Below are 18,488 nucleotides of genomic sequence, written 5' to 3'. Positions count from 1 at the left end.
CTGTTTTAATTCCTTTTCATTGTAGTAAGGCACCTCATGTTTTCCATGCCAAATCATTCTAGTACACTTTGTAGGACATGTTCAATACATCGAAATCAATGTAGATGTTCTTCATTTCCACAGCAGATTATTGCCCAGTGTGAGTTTCCCTAAAGCCGTTCTGTTCAAAAATCACAATTAAAATGAAGCCGGCGCTCGTATTTTCCCCATCAGCGGCTGGCTGCTGGGTTCATTCAGCATGTGTCCGCGATGCTTCATTCAGGCCGATGTCGTAATGCTCCCGGATTTATGAATGCTTCCGAGTTAAAACGCGTGTGATCGCTTTAACTTTAACGCCTATGGGTGTGTCCCGTCATGGTGATCGCCGACGACGGAAGCGGCGGAGTTAAAGCACGCGAGGGGGGAGCGGCGGGGCTCCGATCCGGCGCCCCGGTCCCTTCTGCCTCTCACCGACCCGCCGTGACGTCAGGTCCGTAGCTCTCCTCACGGCGGCGGTGCTGAACAAGATGGCTGTGCGTCCGGGAGCGGAGAGCTGAGGCGACCGGCGCTACACCCAGAAACGCTCTCTGCGCCACGGATAAGCTGGGGGCGCGCCCTGCGGTGCCGCTTATAACGCGTTTATACCGTGCGGCACTGCACTGTGATGTGCGTGTAGGGACGGCGGCTGCATTTCCACGCGTGTCCGACAAATCGCTGCGAAAAGCTACACGGGGAGCCGGGAGGAGACAGCTGGGAGCGCTCATTGCCAGAATAAGAGATGTCACTGCTGTGTGTCGGAGGTAAGTGCGAATGGAGCCCAAGCCACAGCGGACCGGGGGACCCGTTTACCACGGGGCACGCAAATAGCGGCACGAATGGTTTTCCTCCACATTCGGTATATTTTATTATGATAAATATCTGCATTATAATCTGAAACCGTCAGTAAATGGTTAGTGACAAGAACGGTCCTGCATGATGTGCTCAGTGGGTGATTTTTTTTTTACAGCCTATCTGTATATTTTTAACCCTTATTTCTGTCTATATTTCTAAAATAAACTAAAAAATTTTTTGCAGATTTGTGTACTTAAGTCATGGAGGGATCTAACGCTGGTATATTGGGATCATTCGTGTAAATGTGGTGATATTTTTTGTGTTCTGGTATTAAATAATAATTATTATTATTATTATTATCATTATTATTATTATTGCTGCTGTTGCTGATTCCACTTCTACAATATTTTGTTATACTGGTTTGTCCTTACGACAGCCAAACCGGATGAACGATTTGATTTCATAACCAAGATAAATTAAATGAAACATCTTTGGGGAAAAATGACTATCGGTCACATAATGTATTTTTCATTTGTACGTTACTCGGTATGTTTTGATAAGTTTAGTATTTCATATGGGATAAGTTTTATTTTTTTATTTATTTATTTGTGTTTTTTAAGGATCGTACAGAGCTTCGACTGGATTTACGTAGACTGAGCGATACGGTCTCCCGTGGCGATCCTGGGGTGGGATCGGCGGGTGTTGTCAATTTTTATTTGTCGTGCAGTTTTTTTTTTTTTTGGTTGAAAATCTACTTTTCACTAATGCGTTTTAAATTCATTTGATGGCTATATATAGGTTATGTGTGAAAGTATGAATGAAATACAAACATGCTGCAATATCTTGAATAAAAACAATTAAATCACTGGTAATTCGCTTCTAGTAGACGCGGATATACAAAATTTCTTTCCTCTTTGGGTTTTCTAGGTTGTTCATAATTCAACCCTCGTTTTCTGAATTGTGAACTTATAACTCCCTTCAGTTAAACTGAGTTTGTTCACAATTAGAATGAATCATGGATTCGTTTGTATATAATGACTATATATTTTCCATTTAAAATATGTGAAAATGTAAACTACAAAAAAATCATGAATAAGCCCTAATGTACATATACTGCATAAAATTCCTGCTGCCCTGTTTAGTTTCAGCTGAGGCTGATCATTCCTCGCTCTGGTTTCCGGTTTGACTTCACATTTGCTAGAGTATGTCTAGTATTTCTAACAGTGAGGACAGTCTGAGATTCGAACACGCTCACAGGAATTTATTTAAGGCAGTTTGCTAATCGCATTCCCTACCTATAAATTGTAGCAGTTGTTGAGCTGGATCGATGCAGCGATTGTGATTACATTTGCACTTTCCCCAGCGTATGCTCTCTGATTTTATGGTTGGGTGTGGTTTAAACGTGTCAGGCTGAGGGACTGTGAATTGCACCATTTAGTTTTATTCTCGCGGTCAGTGTTTTGATGAATATCTTGTGGTTATTTAGGTCATTGTTGTTATTTTTCTAACTCTAAAAAAACTACTTTTTTGAGGTTGAATGGAAAACAGAAACCCTAAATTCAAAACATGGCATTCCCCTAGTCACATAACACTCACACACACCCACACAATTACTTATCACCCTGGGTATGACTGTGACATCCTTGTAATTAAGGAGACAGAGGGATAGGTACCAACACTGTAATCCAAAGTCAAAAGTGGATGTGTGGGTGTCTGTAAGGAGTGGATGGTTTCTTGGAATCAATTAGTTTATGCCAACTGTTCTGGTATTCAAGTGCACCTGTTTTCCAATTTTTATTTTTGTCTTTGTATGGAAGGTAATTTGCTTTCGTGCATTTTTGAAGTCATCATAATCTTTCTTTTTTTAACCATGGTTTTATTGTGTGCATAATTGAGTGCCTGAATTTTCAGATTGTATTCTGATGCGGTGATCATGAGTCACCTTAAAAACATGCTTGGTGCTCATGTGAGTCTTGTTCTTGCCTTATGAGAAGTTCAGAGGACTCTCAGCATAGGGCTGCTTCATTTTGGGGGGGTTCCCTGTGAATGATAGATTTTTTTTTTTTGAAATGGGCTAATATCATGTCCTGAGGAAATATTTACACTGTACAAACCACCATATGATCAGCTAATAATCTGCCAGCCAGGCTTCAGTCTTACACATCATGTCATTTTTCACTTTACCCAGTTATATGCTTCTGAATGTTTGCTAAAACAGTGATTATGTAATTCATGTCCAGAGAGCAGCAGGTTTTAAATGTGCGACATACACTAGAAGCGTACCACTCTAGTTTCGAAAATTGCGATCACCACTAATGGGAAACATGTAGATTATGGGATAGGGGTCTGCTAAAGGAATCCTTACCGATGGACAGCACAGTGGTTAAGTGGGCAGGATTGTAGCCTCCTATCTCCGGAACGCTTGGCTCGTCTCAGGTTTAATTCCCGTGACGGCTCTGCATGGGCATCACTTGCTTGTTGCCCTCTTGTTTGTGCAGGTTCACTCGTTGGTCCCTCTGGGTACTCCGCTTCCCTTCCACAGTCCAAAGAGGTGCAGGTTAGGAGAACTGCTGTTTGCAAATCACCCTGAGTGCGTGACTGTGTGCTCTGTGATGGATTGGTCTCCCTGCCACCCTGTATATGTAACCTACTCCATGTTTGATATGTGCTTATGGGATTGAGGTCCTGCAATGAAACTGCCAGTTTCTGCTGTGAGAGATGGTGCTTATTTTTAAGACTACAGTCTATATAAATAGTACTTTGCACTGGTATATTTATAACCTGTACATATAGTAAATTATATATGTACACATATATGTAAAAGTTGTTTGTCTTATTTCTGGAATCAATATTCAGTTCTAATTACTTTTAACGAATCCCAAGAACCGTAAACGTTATAGGCCAAATCGACTTCGACATCGCTAATCATCAAACACAAAGTCTGTAAAGGTTAAATATATTTGAAAACTGTCTGACAGGAGTCCGTTTCTGGTGTCAGTCTGATTTGTGTTCATCGGGTGACGGTGAAACTTCTGTTAACGTTGCATTGCGAATCCCCTGCGGCAGATGCACCGCTGATTCTGTTTCTCATTGGCATGTTTACTCAGATCAAATTTCAGATATATGTTTTAATTTATTAGACACAAATGTAATAGATGTGACATGCGCCACACTTACGCTGTCCTATGAAAACCAGAAGCTGCTTTCGTCAGAATGTGGCAGCTTGGTACACACTCCCACTCCATAGTCATTATCAACAATCACGCTGTAATTGCATCAGATCTTCAATATTTCCTTGGGATCTTCTGCCTTGTTTATGCTGGCGTAGGATTCCTGTTTTTGAACAAGGAGTGTGTTATCTTCTGAAACGCACCAGTGCAAACCATTTCATGTAATTTGACCCAGCATGGAGTCACTTGCATTTGATCTTCATAATTTAAATATAATGCCCAATTTCAGTTAAACAGTGAATTGCAAAGGGGGCACTTGAGATTTTATGGCTTACATGTCTACAGTGTGTGTATGTATATATATATATATATATATATATATATATATATATATATATATTCTTATCTGCCCTATTACGTCATATTACTCTGTATTCTGTATTTTTCACATGAAGCTGTCATTAGTCATCAGTCACAGTAACTTTTGTAGCCCCTAGGTGACATCCTTTAGCATTTAGGGGCAGTGAACAATTTAGATTTTTCTTTTTCTCTTTACCAGCCGAATTTTGTTTTTACAGCCTCTTCATATTGATGACGTGGTTTCCCTTCTACGGGCATGAAGAATGCATTCATTTTAAAGAATTAGGATGCAAAATTAATTGCCAGTATGCGACGGAATCAGCTTTCTAAAGTCGCGATCATTAACAGCCTTTGTTACTCCCTACCTCACATTGAAACCTGTCGGGAAATCTAGATGCATTTACATTGTAGTGAACGTGGCGTGTTGCTGTACACCGCAGGGTAGTACTAAAGCAATCGGTGAAACCTGTTATAGCCGCGCTGTTTGTTTGGAGACGATTCACCGTAACAGAGCTATGTGAGCGGCAGAGACTCTATGTGTTTCAGCAAGAGAGGTTAGAAATGCTTTAGAGGAATAGGCTTGGAGCGAACTGCTACATCTAGGCTACATCTGAGTAATTTCTTCATGTTTTTCTGTAATTTGTAATCGGTCCGAGTGCGAAATCCACTTTACAGTGTTTTTCTGCGCTTTTACATAAACTGTCTGTCTGGTCGTGCCGCGAGTCCCCTCTTTTGCGCCCTGGCTCCTGCTCCCGGTTATTTTTAGCGGCAGGAGTGCAGTGCGGTCTGCCTCCGCCCGGCCACGCGGGGAGATTAATGGAGCGCGAGGGAAGGCGATAGAAGGGGAAGCGCACGTGCGCGCACGCGGCGGGAGCGGTAAGACGGGCGGAGGCCGATGGCGGACCGCGGGGAGACGGAGGCGGGCGACCCGGTGTCTTTGCTCTCAGGTGCTAGCGGTAAACAGGAGTGCCATTCCTTTTCCATCCTTAAATGTTGTCACCCGCCAGAGTGGCCTTCAGGGAAACAAGCTGGAAGGAACGTTATCAGTCACGAGTGATGAATGTGATTATCGCAGATGAACCGGCTTCTCTGACAATAATGAAATCTTTCGATTTCTCTAGCCTAAGAAGCAATAAGCAGTCATTACATGCTGTCAATGCTCCTACTGGTAATGTCAGTTGATAAGAAAATGCTGGTTGATGCACGGGTTTTCCTTTAAGGATTGCCATTGGTTATTGGAGGTGGCCCAGTGGTAGGTGCTGTTATCTCAGCCCTCTGGGACCAGGGTTCAAGCCTCTGCTTTGGGTCCGTGTATGGAGTTTGCATGTTCACCCTGTGTTATCGTGGGCTTTCTTCCGGGTACTCCAGTTTCCCCCCACAGTCCAAAAACATGGTGATGTTAATTGGTGTTATCAGATTGCCCATAGGTGAGCATGTGTGAGGTTGCCCTGCGATGGGTTGGAGCCCCATGCTGGGTTGTTCCCTGCCTTGTGCCCATAGGCTCTGGACCCCCTACTACCTTGAATAGAACAAGTAGTTACAGAAAATGGATGGATTGGCTGTTGGCTGCAAAGTATATCTGCAAACCCTCCCCCACTTGAGCACTGCTATATCTCCCACTCCTCAGTTCTGCAGAGCTAAGGAAACAGTAAACAAATCTTTCTTAGCTTGGGGAGAGTGTCCAGGCATGGCCTAACCTTTGGCTAGCCCCATGTTATACTGACAAGATGGTTGATTTTTGTGTAAGTGCCAATTCAATCGGACGTGGGGGAAGGGGTTTCTTTGTAAGCACCAGGCAAATTCAGTGGATGTGGCCCCTCCCAGACCCAGCTGGAGCAGAGTCTGCGATGCTTTTTGCACACTCAGGAATTTGAGGCGTTCTTTTCTTACTTTGACCGCAGCTGTGGAGAGGCAGGGAGCTGGAGAGAGCGTCCGGGGAGATTTAAGACGAGGGCGTTGAATATTGATGTCCTGACCGGGGGATGCTTGGCACCAGCAGGGCTGGGGATTAATTATGAATGGGCCATTGACGTCAGCGCTGCCCGAAGAGTGGTGCCACCGGGGAGGACGAGCTTCTCCCTCGGCCGGTGAGCCGCGGCCCGCAGGCTCCATCGGGGACTCCCCTGCCCCGGCTCGGCCGCCATTGTTTCCGGCGCCCCGCCACTCCCTTTCATCCTTCACGCTGAGCTCCAGAGTGCCCAGGTGCTCCTAACCCCCCACCCCCCGCTCCCCTCTCCACTCCTCCATCCTGAGCAAACCGCTGACAGCTTTAGAGTGCTCCTCAGCTTCAATATCTGATTCGCGGACGCTGGCCGCAAGCCCTCCCGGAGATCCGCCCATTTCCCGCCTAAATTTCTGAGCCTCCCAGTCAGGCGGTGAATTATAAGGCTTCTGGTTAAAGCCATTTACGCCAGCTCACCTGCCCCCCCCCCCCCCCCCCCCATTACCCAGGATTCCTCATCGGCGTCTTCTGAATATCGGAAACCACAGACCAGTCATTGATGTGAACGGCCTTCTCATGAATGCTGTCTTAGTGCTTCTAGCCTCCAGTCCCCCAGTCTCAGGTTTTTGTATCCTCACGGAATTCGTGATGATTGGCCACGTGCGCCGACTGTCAGTCTGATTGGCCTTGTCATCTGAAACCAGAGTCTGCAGGTTGACTATCAGTGTTGCCCATGGGAGTTTTACTTACACAAAAATGTTCTGAGGGCAGAAGAAAAAAATGATTGGTTCAGAGAGATAACCAATCAGATTGTCAAGGAGGTGGGTCTAAGCTCCTAGAGGAGGCAGGGGCAATACATCTGATTGGTTAGTGCCTCGAGTTGCTTGGACCCTCCTGGTCTGCAATATGATTGGTTATTTCTCTGAGCCATTAATTTTTCCTTATGCCCTCAGAACATTTTTATGTAAGTAAAACTCCCATGGACATCAATGTTGATGATGAGTTTGTAGACATGCACGTCCCTCAGTCACAATTGCTGTCTCTCTGTTTTGCAGTGAAGAAGGCCAAACTCGATGGACCCCAAGGTGAGCCATGCCCTCCATATTTTTTCAGTAAAAAATGTCGTAAACCCGAGGTGCGTACTAATGGCAGCCTGTTGGCCCCCCACCCCCGCAGAGAAATTCAACACCTACGTGTCCCTGAAGGTGCAGAATGTTAAGAGTACCACCATTACCGTCCGGGGCAGCCAGCCCAGCTGGGAACAAGACTTCATGTTGTGAGTTCTCCGCCACCCCCTTCCATGCCTGCCGAATCCTCGAGGGGGGGGGGGGGGGCTGTGATCTGCCCCCTCCGCCCCGTCCCACCACGGTGTCACATGGGAACTGTGGGCTGATTTCTGCTCCTACATGCAGCCCTGGAATTATCAGAGAGTTTTCACAGCGTACAATGCATGCCTCCCTCCATGCTAACGTAACAGCCCGCCGCTTAAGGTTGCATAATCTGGGCAGAAAGACTTCAGAAATGTTGATTAGTAATGCCTGTAGGGATGCTCACAGATTTGAGCCTGCAGTTCATCATTAAGAGGTGGTTTTGTGGCCTGCCATACAACTGAATGTAATGTGATATTCTCACTGGTCTCATATGGGCTGGTTAAACCTGTATCTACTAGACCATTAAAATTGCTTACTTAGCATATTTTTCTAACAAACTGTTTAAATGAAAGGTGCTAAAATTGTTTTCTGGAATATTTTTGCTTTGTTTGCAGCGTCATCATTAGTCACGCTGAGTTAAGATTTCTCTGTGTCATTTACTAGTTATTTTCATCTTTTGAGTATCTGTATCTATCCAAACCTTCTATGAGCTCATATCTGTATGGCCAGAAAGCAGTAACAAATAAACACTTGGTGTTTGCACGTAATACTGTAGCAGTCGGTTAAATGCGCATGGAAATGTCCGCCACTGTCATACAGGGACATTCCGGGGATTCTGTCTTTGATCTCTGCCTCTGTTTTACGGAAACGTTCCAACTCACAGGTGTTGGTGTGCAAGATATGTAGCGGTGAAGTATGTCTTCATGGTAGGAAGGGCGGACATGACTCATGCCGGGCCTCTTAAAAAGCCGTCCGCCAGCAAACATTTCCTGAAGCTTGTCATTAGCTAGGGTTGACGTGGAAAAGCCCTGCTCATCACCGTTCCTCCTGCACCCCCCCCCCCCCCACCCATATGATCTGTCCTTCTCTGCCCCTTTGCACAAAAAAAAACATCACCAGGCCTCCGTGTATGACTCCTCTGTGAGTCATTTAGCCGAAGGCAAAGTTGTATTTCACTGCAAGCTATTAGATTAAAGCAGAAATTTGAAAAGAATGTGTTTGGCATCGGTAATAGGTGGTCTGGGTCTGCTGCTCTAATTGTTCTCTCTCTCTCTCTTTCCCTCTGTCTCTCTGTCCCTGTTTGTGTCTGTCGCTCCCTCTCTCTGTCTCTCTCGCTCTGTCTCTCTCCCACCCTCACTGTCTCTCCCTCTCTGTCTCTCTCCCACCTTCACTGTCTCTCTTTCACTGTCTCTATCTCTCTCCTACCCACACTGTCTCTCTCTCCCTCTCTCTTTCTCTGTCTCTCTCCTACTTTCACTGTCTCTCTCCCTCTCCCCATCGCTCTTTCCCTTTATCGCTCTGCTCCCCCCACACACACACACTTTGGTATCCGGCCCCCGGCCACGCAGTGAGATTAACAGACTGGACCTGGGCCTGACGGTGGAGGTGTGGAACAAAGGGCTGATCTGGGACACCATGGTGGGCACAGTGTGGATCCCTCTGCGGAACATCCGCCAGTCCAATGAGGTGCGGCTGCTCGCTAAACAAACCCAGTGGACAAACAACCATTAAAAAGTGCTAAATAAAGAATGTGCATGAACATGAGTGTAAGCTTTTATTAAAATCAGTTTAAGCTTTTAATTGATTTCAGTGCCTGTATGGCTTCATTAATAAATTCCAGTTGTACTGCAGTAGTTAGAGAGACCAATGAATAGCTTTAATTTCTTTTAGGTCTCTCTCGACTTTGTCACCTTCTGTGTAATAACGGTAGTGTTTTAGGGCCAGTAAGAGAGCGTATGGTTTGTGCCTCGTCCAACAGGAAGGCCCAGGACAGTGGGTGACGCTGGACTCGCAGGCCATCATGGCGGAAAACGAAATCTGTGGCACCAAAGACCCCACCTTCCACCGCGTCCTCCTGGACACGCGCTTCGAGCTGCCGCTGGGTGAGAAATGCTGCTGTTCCCATCCCACCTCCATCTCCGGCAGCACGCCGACTGCACAGGAGTCCGGCATTTGGGCCGCTCTTGTGTTGCACCCATCCTGCACAGACAGTTGTAAAGTCTCGACCCGGGCATGGATATCGGACTGCCACTGAGGGGCAGCGAAACGGCAGCACAGCACCGTGCATTTTCCACCGAATGTAATCTGCATGCAAACACGTGTATTTCCAGGCTGGGAAATGCTAATTGCGGTGTCGTCCGGGGGCGTGTAGCACGCGGTAGCGCCAGGGCTTCTGGAACATGTGAGCGGTGGGGGGGCCTGTGCTCCCCTCTGACTGACGGCGTGGGTTTGCCGCTGCAGATATCCCAGAGGAGGAGGCGCGCTATTGGGCCAAAAAACTGGAGCAACTCAACGCCATGAGAGACCAGGACGTAAGGACGCCGGCCCAGCTCTGCTTAGAATTAGCGCTTTAGCGTTTCAGCATATTCTCTTTAGGCTAAAATCGCATTTTTGATGTAGCGTGAGAAATTGGTTCAGTCAGTGAAGCTGGTGAGCATCATATCTAATCAGGGAGATCATGCACTTCATTTTACGAGCTATAAAATCACCTCAATTAATTGCACTTTTGAAGCTTCCTAGCATGCTTTTCATCTTGGCTAGCATGCTACACAAGCTACTTAGGGTACAATTAGGCCATCAGTTTAATAAAATTTCTGACTTCTGGTTAATAACTAAGCAATGGTGTGTAGATGTACGAAGATCTGTACTTTAAGTTTGCCGTCCAGCCTCGTGGTTTTACAGGTGCCATTTTCTCTGTTGTAGTACACTTACCAGGAAGAGCAGGATAGACCTTTGCCAGTTCCAGCCACACAGTGTTGTGAGTATTTGGCAATCTCTGTGAGGGGGGGGGGGTGTCATTAAACCTCATGTTGGGCAGCAGGCCTGCCTTCCATTTTGTCCTCGAGGGTGGCGTTTTGACATCATCGGTATGGATCTGGGTGAGGGAGTACCCACTGTCCCCTTGGACGTGGCTCATCCCTTCAGCTCGCCCTAACGTGGCAGGCTGGAGGACCGGTGCGCCCGCGGTGTCACCTTGCTCCTCAGCTTCACGGTCACGGCCATGAGGTTTACCCGCCAATCGAGACATCCCGGGGTCCCTCCCTCATGCCTTTTATCGGCTCGCATGGTTTCCTACGGTCCTCCCACCCTCGTTAGCCTTCCTCTGTCACCCAGGCTGGTCAGTCTGAAATCTCCCACAATGCCCTTCTCTTGCAGGTAATTGGAGTCTTTGGGGAGACCAGCAAAGTGAGTTCCGGGCGGCAGCCGCGCTTTCATCAGACCTAATTGCCTGTCATGCTTTTGTTTGTCATCTGTTTGTCCGGCGAGTCTCAGAAGCATGTTTTCTTTGAGGGATTTTGCTTATTCGCTTGTAAGCATCCCCAGGTAATGGCTTGTCCTTTAATTTCTTAGCTTACGGGTTTGGCTTTCTTCTCTTTAAATCCCAGAGCCTAAAATCGCACTCATGCCTCGACCATTAGTGCACCCAGGTCTGGGAGTGCTGTGCACAGACTTACAGACTTTTCAAGGGATAGGTGCTTGAAGGGTGGGGGTGGTGTGACTTAGGGTAAATATTAGGGGGGCTGGGGGGGGCATGGGTGCCCTTGGTAAATTTGGGGGGGGGGGGTAACTTTTGCTTGATCGTAGATTAACGAAAAGGGGCATTAAGAACCTCAAAAGGGAGGCATTTTCAATTGTTTGGGCAAAAAGGGGCAGATGCTTAAGTACCTACCCCCGCCATCAAGCATTCTCCATCCTTCCAGGCGACGGAGGGGTGGATGGCTTGGAATTACAGGCCGGTAGAACGACTGCAGCCAGCTTTGCGTAGCTCCCAAGTTGCTATCCATTGTCGGGACACTGTACAGACGAGTCGTACTCATCCAGTGTAACGTGATGAGGCCTGAAGTAGACAGGGCCTGACGCTGCACTCCTGCCCGGACAGACGAGGACCCTGACAGCGCGGTGGACGACCGGGACAGCGACTACCGCAGCGAGACCAGCAACAGCATACCCCCTCCGTATTACACCACCTCCCAGCCCAACGCCTCCATGCACCAATATCCCATGAGGCAGCAGCAGCACGGCTTGCGAGGCCCGTACGGCGACTCCATGAATAGCTGCGACCTCGACTACGACCACCAGAGGGCGATGAGGTAACCCCCCCCTCCCTCTATCCATGGCCCAAGCTCGCCAGCTCAAACCCACCAAATCTTTTTTTTTTTTTTAGTCTTTTAGGTACTTCTGATTCAGTTGGGGGCCTCCCAAATCGCATAAAGGCTGTTTTTATTGGAGAAGAGCAGAGAGTGGGAGAAGATTAGGCGGCCAACTTTCTGTCTCGTGCTGTTTTTACGAATCCGACATTGTCCGACTCCCCCGATCCTCCCAGACGTCCTCACAACATTCTTCGGCCTCTGTATACAGACCCGGGGGAGCAGTGGGTCTTTGTATACGAGCCGCGATCCAAGAGCCTTGTCCAGGAATGGGCACATGCCGTGTGTGTCCATGACCTGGGCACACGCGCGCGTGCGTGTGTGCGTGTGTGTGTCTGTGTGTCTGTCTGTCTCCATGTAAAGGAGCAGTCCACACTCTCTATTGTCTGGCGAAAGGTGTTATTGCATAAAGACTGAGGGCATCTCCGGCCACTGACTGTGCGGCTGGGGCTGGGCTTCCGGAACCCGGGGGCCCCGGTTGAGTCGTCTTTGTGCAGTATTTCCTCCGTCAGCGTGTGGGTCAGCTCTCGGTGTGCGGCTGTCCCCGTGGCTGGGGCACAGGTCACTGATATCCTCCTCCTCTCCTGCCTTCCCCCCCTCCAGCAGACGCAATGATAGTTTAGACTCCGCCACCAACGGCCGCAGCGATCTCGACTCGGCCTCGGGTTCGAGTCGGCTGACCAGCCGCCAGTACTCTCTAGACAGTAGGCACTCCCTCTCCGATAGGTGGGTCAACGCACCGCAACCCCCCCCCCACCCCACTCCCCCCTGCCCGTCTGCTCCAGCCTGTGACATCGTCCCGCTTTGATGTTAGTGGTGGACTTGTCACGTCGTGACTGCTGTGTTTGCATGCATGGCACAAGCACCTCCCCCATACTTATTTGCGTAATTATATCTACATAGCTGATGTTTAATATTATGATATTCTGTATGCATCTTCTCCTAGTTACCCTTTAATTTAATTCTTATTGTGTGTTTTGTGTATTTTTCTGAGTAGCTGTCTGTAGTAGTTACTGGAGTTAGTGACAGGTAATTGATGGCATCGTACAAGCTTCCACTTAGCGGATGTGTGGTGATATAGCGCCTCGCACACTCACGGTGCACCCTGGGCCCCTTGAGTCCAATATGCTGCCTGTATGACCTGGCAGTTTCTTCCATAGGCATTGAGTGGAAGGCCTGTGTCCAGTAACTATGCCCTTAAAACAGAGTAGAAGCCTGTAGCTTCTGCTTCTTGTTATGAATAATTTGTCTTGGTTCAGTGCCATGGAGGAGTGAGTTTATTCTGATGCTGTGGTAGGGCACCATCGTGACGTTAGATGCCATGCGTGTGCACACAGATATTTCTGTCTGTATGTTTCTGTCTGTGTGTGTGTGTGTGTGTGTGTGTGCATGTATGAGACTGCCTGTGACATCTGCCTCTTAGTGTGTTTGTGTGTATGTGTGTGTGTTTGTGTGTGTGTGTGTGTGTGTGTGTGTGTGTGTGTGTTTCTGAGCAGCCAGCCGGTCGGTGAGGAGAAGCTCACCCCCTCCAGCCACCGTTGGCAGGTGTTGTGCTTCCCCCATTACAACATCCCGCCTGGGTCTCCCTGCCACAGTCTCACTGTTCCTTCTCCGGGAAAAAAAGGAGCAGTAAAAAAAAAAAGTCATTCAGCCTCATGAATTATTGACCCGGCTGCCTTGTGATCGATCGTGAGGAGCGGTGTGGAGGTGTGAGCGGTAGGGAGTGTGAGCGTGTCCTCGTAGAGACTGCCTCCCTCCGCCTCCCTCCGTCTGCCCAGCTCTCTTCCAGCCTCATTCATCACACGGGGTAAATGTCCCTTCTCTGGGTGTCTCCCAACAAGAAACTGCCCCCCCTCCACTGTCACCTCAATGGAAGCTGCCCACCCCCGCGGCTTCTCTCGTTTTATCTCCGCCGGTTTCCCCTCTCCTCCCCCCCGCGGGGGAATGCGTCATTAGTTCTGACGGCTGGTTTTTTCCGGTTGTTTCCGTGCCCGTCGCCGTGCCAGAGCATCGCACTCGGCTTTTCCGTTTATGACGTCTTCTCCGTCTGGGTGTCCTCCCCCCACCCTGACGCGCTCCTTCTCCGCCGCCCCCGGTCGGCCACATCCGGTGAGGGGAGGGGGGAGGTGATGGGAGTTCTCTGTCTCCGTGGCCCTCCTAAGCTCATCGCGCTCAGTGCTGCCGAGTGGCCGTCGTTTCTCCTGGCGCCTCCCTTGCCGTCCTCCCCAGTCTTCCTCACCCAGCCCCCACCCTGTCCGTTTGTCCGCAGCCCCACCGGCAGCAGCCGCTACGCCTCCTCCGGGGAGCTGAGTCGTGGCAGCTCCCAGCTTAGCGAGGAGTTTGGCCCTGAGGACGGGGAGAGCCTAAGGGGCTCCGAGATTTACGACGAGAACGACTCCTACCACTCCTGCCACTCCTCCGTTAGCTATGGCAAGGAGTCACCCGACTGGGACCCGGAAGAGCCGCAGGGTGGGTACAGCGACGAGGGCGGCTACATCAAGGACGGAGGAGAGGAGGGTGCTCTCTATGACGAGGAGGACGGCGAACTGTACGGGACCGAGGAGCGCACCTATGAGGAGGAAGAGGAGGCCGAGCGCACCTATGAGGAGGAAGAGGAGGACATGATGTACGGGGAGGATGAGGACCTCTATCCCCTCGATGGCACACCGAGTGAAGATCAGGAGCCGCCGTACACACCGAGCCAAACCAGCATGGGCGGCACTCCGGGCCTGGAGACCCCCTCTGTGAGACCCCCCCTGGAAAAACAGACCTCCATGCATGGGCAGCAGCCTCCCCAGGCCCAGCTTCACACCCAGCCCCCCATCAGCCAGCCACAGGTCGCAGCCTTCCCCCCCCCTCAGGCCACTATTTCCAAGCCCCCACCAATGGCAAGTCAACCCACCCCCATGAGCCAAACCACCGCACCCCCTGTTCAGGCCCCCGAGGCTGTCCTCAGGAAAGCCGCCTCCATAGAGGAACCTCCCCCTTCTGAAGAAGTTCTAGAAGACGAGGAGACCTTGGTTGCTACACCAATAGAGGAAGCAGAGGCACCGCCAGACAGGTAGGCCTTGGGTGTGGGCCGGCTCTCCCAGCGCTGCCATATTGACGTCATCACCTTCATGCCTCCTGCTTACCTGTTTTGCCCCCTTCCTGCCTCTCCTCACGCTCCAGCTACCCTGTGGTTGAGGAGCCCCTGGACCCAGCGGTCCGCGCCAAGGCCAACTGGTTGAGGCTCTTCAACAAGGTGCGCCTGCAGCTGCAGGAGGTACGTCCCGCAGGGTTCGACCCGCCGCATCGCTACCCGCTGCCTCTAACGGGCTGCTCTCGCTCTGCCAGCTGGCTAGCCCTCCCTTACCACCACCCCCCTCCCCAGAGCCTACTTGGGTTTGCATCGTTTGCATTTTTTTTAACCCACGATTAATTTGGTCTCTGTTTGATTACGGTTATTTTCTTTCCTTCCCCATGCGTTTCACATGCTTTGTCTGCGGCATTACAATCCTCAAATTTGATTTGATGAAGCACTGGCCTGAGCTCTCGCCTTTTTTTTTTTTTGTCTATGGTTATTTGTGTCCCACCTTGTTTTGTTTGTTTCAGTTCATTGTCATTTCCCTTGCAACTTTCATGTCGTGCTCCTTGATTGGCCGGGGCTGGAGGAGACTGACAGGTGGGTGAGACTGAATATTCCAACGCGGTCACAAGGGACCGTTTGAGCCGTTCCGTGAAATGAAAGGGGCCAGATATTACAGGCAGATATTAATGTTGGCTTTGAGGGTCATTGTGTCACTTTTGTATAGAAGTATCATCCCCGACCAGGCGTCCCTTAGGGATTACTATCTCATTAGCGGTAATGGACGTTCGCACGTTAGGGGCTGTCTCCCCGGGGCACCGGGCCAAGCTCACGTTCATCTCTCTTTCTCCTCCACCTCTCCCCCACAGGCCCGCGGTGAGACCGCCGGGTCCCAGTCGCCGTGGTTTCCAGGAGGGTGAGTCTAACACTTCATTCCCAGTAGCCCGGAGCGGTGCTGTAGAGCAGAGTTTCCCGACCCGGTCCTTGGAGACCTTCTAGCCGGTCCACGTTTCTGCTCCGCCGTAGCTCCCAGCTCCTTGATCAGATCCAGGTCAGGAGCGGGGGGGGGAGCCCAAGGGCAGCCCCGCCTCCAGTGGCTCCCCTGCCATTTTGTAGAGGATGCGAGGGCGGGGCGGGGTGGGGGTGGGGTAGGCGTGATGCTGATGACGAGGGTGTGTTCGATAGGGGCTCTCAGTCACGGTTTGCAAGGCACCGAGTGGAAGAGGTGATTAGAATCCATACTGAGTGAGGCCCTGCAGCAGTAACTAATCCAACAGTGACACATCTCTTTATTTTTTTAGAGGGTGTTTTGATGGAAGAGGCAAGTCTGGAGACAGGAAATTGAAACAGTTTTCGAGTGGATTGCCTCTTAAAGTGATTAGGCCTTTTTCCATTACAAAGATTTGTTGAGTTTTACCTTACTGTAACCTTCCTGACTGGGAAGCTTCGCCGTGTTCTCATTGGCTGTTCCTTCGACACTTATTTTCATTCATATGATCAAAGGGGCATTTCAGGATCTCTCTTGAAGCTGAATCCTTTAATGTGCCTCCCCACCTGGTCCTAGGGGACCCCCAGCTGAGCCACGTACCCTCCCAGCTCCCTGGCAGACAGTCCACATTTTCTGCTCCCCAGTAGGGAGCTGGAGGGGGAGCAAAAACATGGACTGTTTGCTGGTCTCAGAGGACCAGGTTGGGAGGCACATTAAAGGATTCAAAAAGTACATCATGCATCTATCAACCTGTTAAATTGCTGTGAGCACCGTGGCTCAGAGGGAGTCCATCACAGACACATGCACACGTTTACGTGCCCCCCGTCACCGTCAGGTACTTCTCTTCCCGTCTAGCATCTAAAAACACGCAGTTAACGTGTGCATGTGTCTGCGATGGACTGACATCCCATCCAGGGTGTTCCCCAGCCTGGGATTGGCTCCAGGCCGCATAACCCTGTACAGACAGTCTGCGTTTTTGCTGCCTTTCTATCTGGAGCTGGGGTGGGAGCAAAACCGTGGGCCGTCTGTGGATCCCCGACGACCCTGTCGGGAAATACTGTATTAGATGTGGAAGAGACTGATAAATTGCTGCTTAACTCCTCCAATCGCTGTAACCATTCGCTATTATAAATGCATTCTGCCTTGCGTTCTACTCATCCTGTGGCTCGGACACAGAGGACTAGATAATAGCTTTGTTGCTGCTGTTTCTCTACAGCCCAGGTGGGGCGCTCTACAGCATTGACAGCATGCCGGATCTCCGAAAGAGGAAAGCCATTCCCCTGGTCAGAGACTTGGTGAGAACTACCGGACGGCCTCCGTCGCTGGGATGCCTGTCCCTAATCTCCGTCTATGTTATACCTGTTTCTCCTTCCCTAAACTCCTACCGATCAAAAGCTTTTAAGCTTTCCTCTACATTAGGGGTTTTTCCAGTAAAGGCCCCTAGTGAAACCAGACCAGAGCTACGGAACGCCTACCACTAATGCACGATCACATAAATAGCTATGAACTAAAGATGGGCGGGGTATTCTGTATTTTTGTATTTGTATCGGATGATGTCTGAGGACGTCTTGCCACTGCTCTGCAAATAACAGGGTTCAAAGTCCAAGCACTACAGCGATCGACATATTTCGCATTATATGTGTGTGTGTGTGTGTATATATATATAGAGGCAAAATGAGTGTTAAAAATAAACAGATTTCATTGCTGTATTTTTAGTTTCAGGGTCATGTTATAACACAAATCAAGGCGTGTCAGTAATTAAAAGAGTGTGTGGTGATTGTGCCCATTTGAGCTGATCCATTGGAAAGGTCCCTTCTTACAGCCTCCTCCTTCTCATCATCCACCACAGTTCCATTAGGAGGTGAATTACAGGTTAAAAGGTGCTGAGTGGATATGCACCGTGAGCTGAGAAGACACGCTGCTAGGGCGTGTTTTCCATGCCCAGAGTGGTGGCAGCCACAGACCCTCACCTGGGCTGGTGTAACACCCTCGTGGGCGATCATCCGATCACACAATCAGGCTCTTCCTAGCTGCTGCTAGGACTCCGTTGGTCAGCCGCTTTCACAGGTCGGAGCACCTGTCAAGTTCAGCTCTGCCCCTGGGCTTCATCAGACCTTCTTGAAGCTACCGTCTGCTTTTATCTTCTCAGGGTTTTTTTTAGCCCCCGCAGTGATTAAGCATATTTGCATGTCTGTAGAGGGAATGAAGCCACGGTTATGGGCCTGAGCTCTCGCGGGCGGCCCATCTCAACCAATGAGTGTTCATCCAGAAATAACACGATTTCACACTGGAAAAGATCCGCACTTATTTCCAGGCAATCACAAATAACACACCACTAATATACCTCTTCAATTTCATGCAGTTATTATAGCTCATTTCTGCCTCATAGGTAGTATAAATACAGATAACATGCAGGTTTATATATGTACTAATATGTAGAGGTGGGGACTCAAGTCACTGACTCGCATCTCGACAAATTTCATGACTTGTGATTCGACTTAACAAAACTGATGGAAAGACTTGGACTCAAATTTGACTTGAGGGCTGTTGACTCGAGACTTGGACCCGATTTGAGCTGTATGACTTGAAAATACTTTGAGTTATAGTCCCCCTTCTGGATACCATAATGTTAA

General features: G+C 49.3%; 1 protein-coding gene across 1 annotated transcript in view; it reads left to right on the top strand.

Moving 5' to 3' along the window:
* Positions 1–262: 262 nt before the first annotated feature.
* The window catches only part of unc13a (unc-13 homolog A (C. elegans)), a 46,329-nt gene continuing 28,103 nt past the window's right edge, over positions 263–18,488 (top strand). Inside the window, exons 1-13 of the mRNA XM_072700094.1 lie at positions 263–779; positions 7,338–7,367; positions 7,459–7,558; positions 9,002–9,119; positions 9,412–9,535; positions 9,894–9,964; positions 10,356–10,410; positions 10,809–10,838; positions 11,533–11,743; positions 14,070–14,861; positions 14,972–15,065; positions 15,737–15,783; positions 17,072–17,150. Coding sequence (XP_072556195.1) covers positions 758–779; positions 7,338–7,367; positions 7,459–7,558; positions 9,002–9,119; positions 9,412–9,535; positions 9,894–9,964; positions 10,356–10,410; positions 10,809–10,838; positions 11,533–11,743; positions 14,070–14,861; positions 14,972–15,065; positions 15,737–15,783; positions 17,072–17,150 — 1,773 coding nt within the window. The 5' untranslated portion in view covers positions 263–757. The remainder of the gene's footprint in view (positions 780–7,337; positions 7,368–7,458; positions 7,559–9,001; positions 9,120–9,411; positions 9,536–9,893; positions 9,965–10,355; positions 10,411–10,808; positions 10,839–11,532; positions 11,744–14,069; positions 14,862–14,971; positions 15,066–15,736; positions 15,784–17,071; positions 17,151–18,488) is intronic.

This window comes from Paramormyrops kingsleyae, chromosome 15 (assembly GCF_048594095.1).
Source record: "Paramormyrops kingsleyae isolate MSU_618 chromosome 15, PKINGS_0.4, whole genome shotgun sequence".
Lineage (NCBI taxonomy): Eukaryota > Metazoa > Chordata > Actinopteri > Osteoglossiformes > Mormyridae > Paramormyrops > Paramormyrops kingsleyae.
The sequence above is the reverse complement of the archived record's forward strand: the minus strand, read 5'-3'. Positions and strand labels throughout refer to the sequence as shown.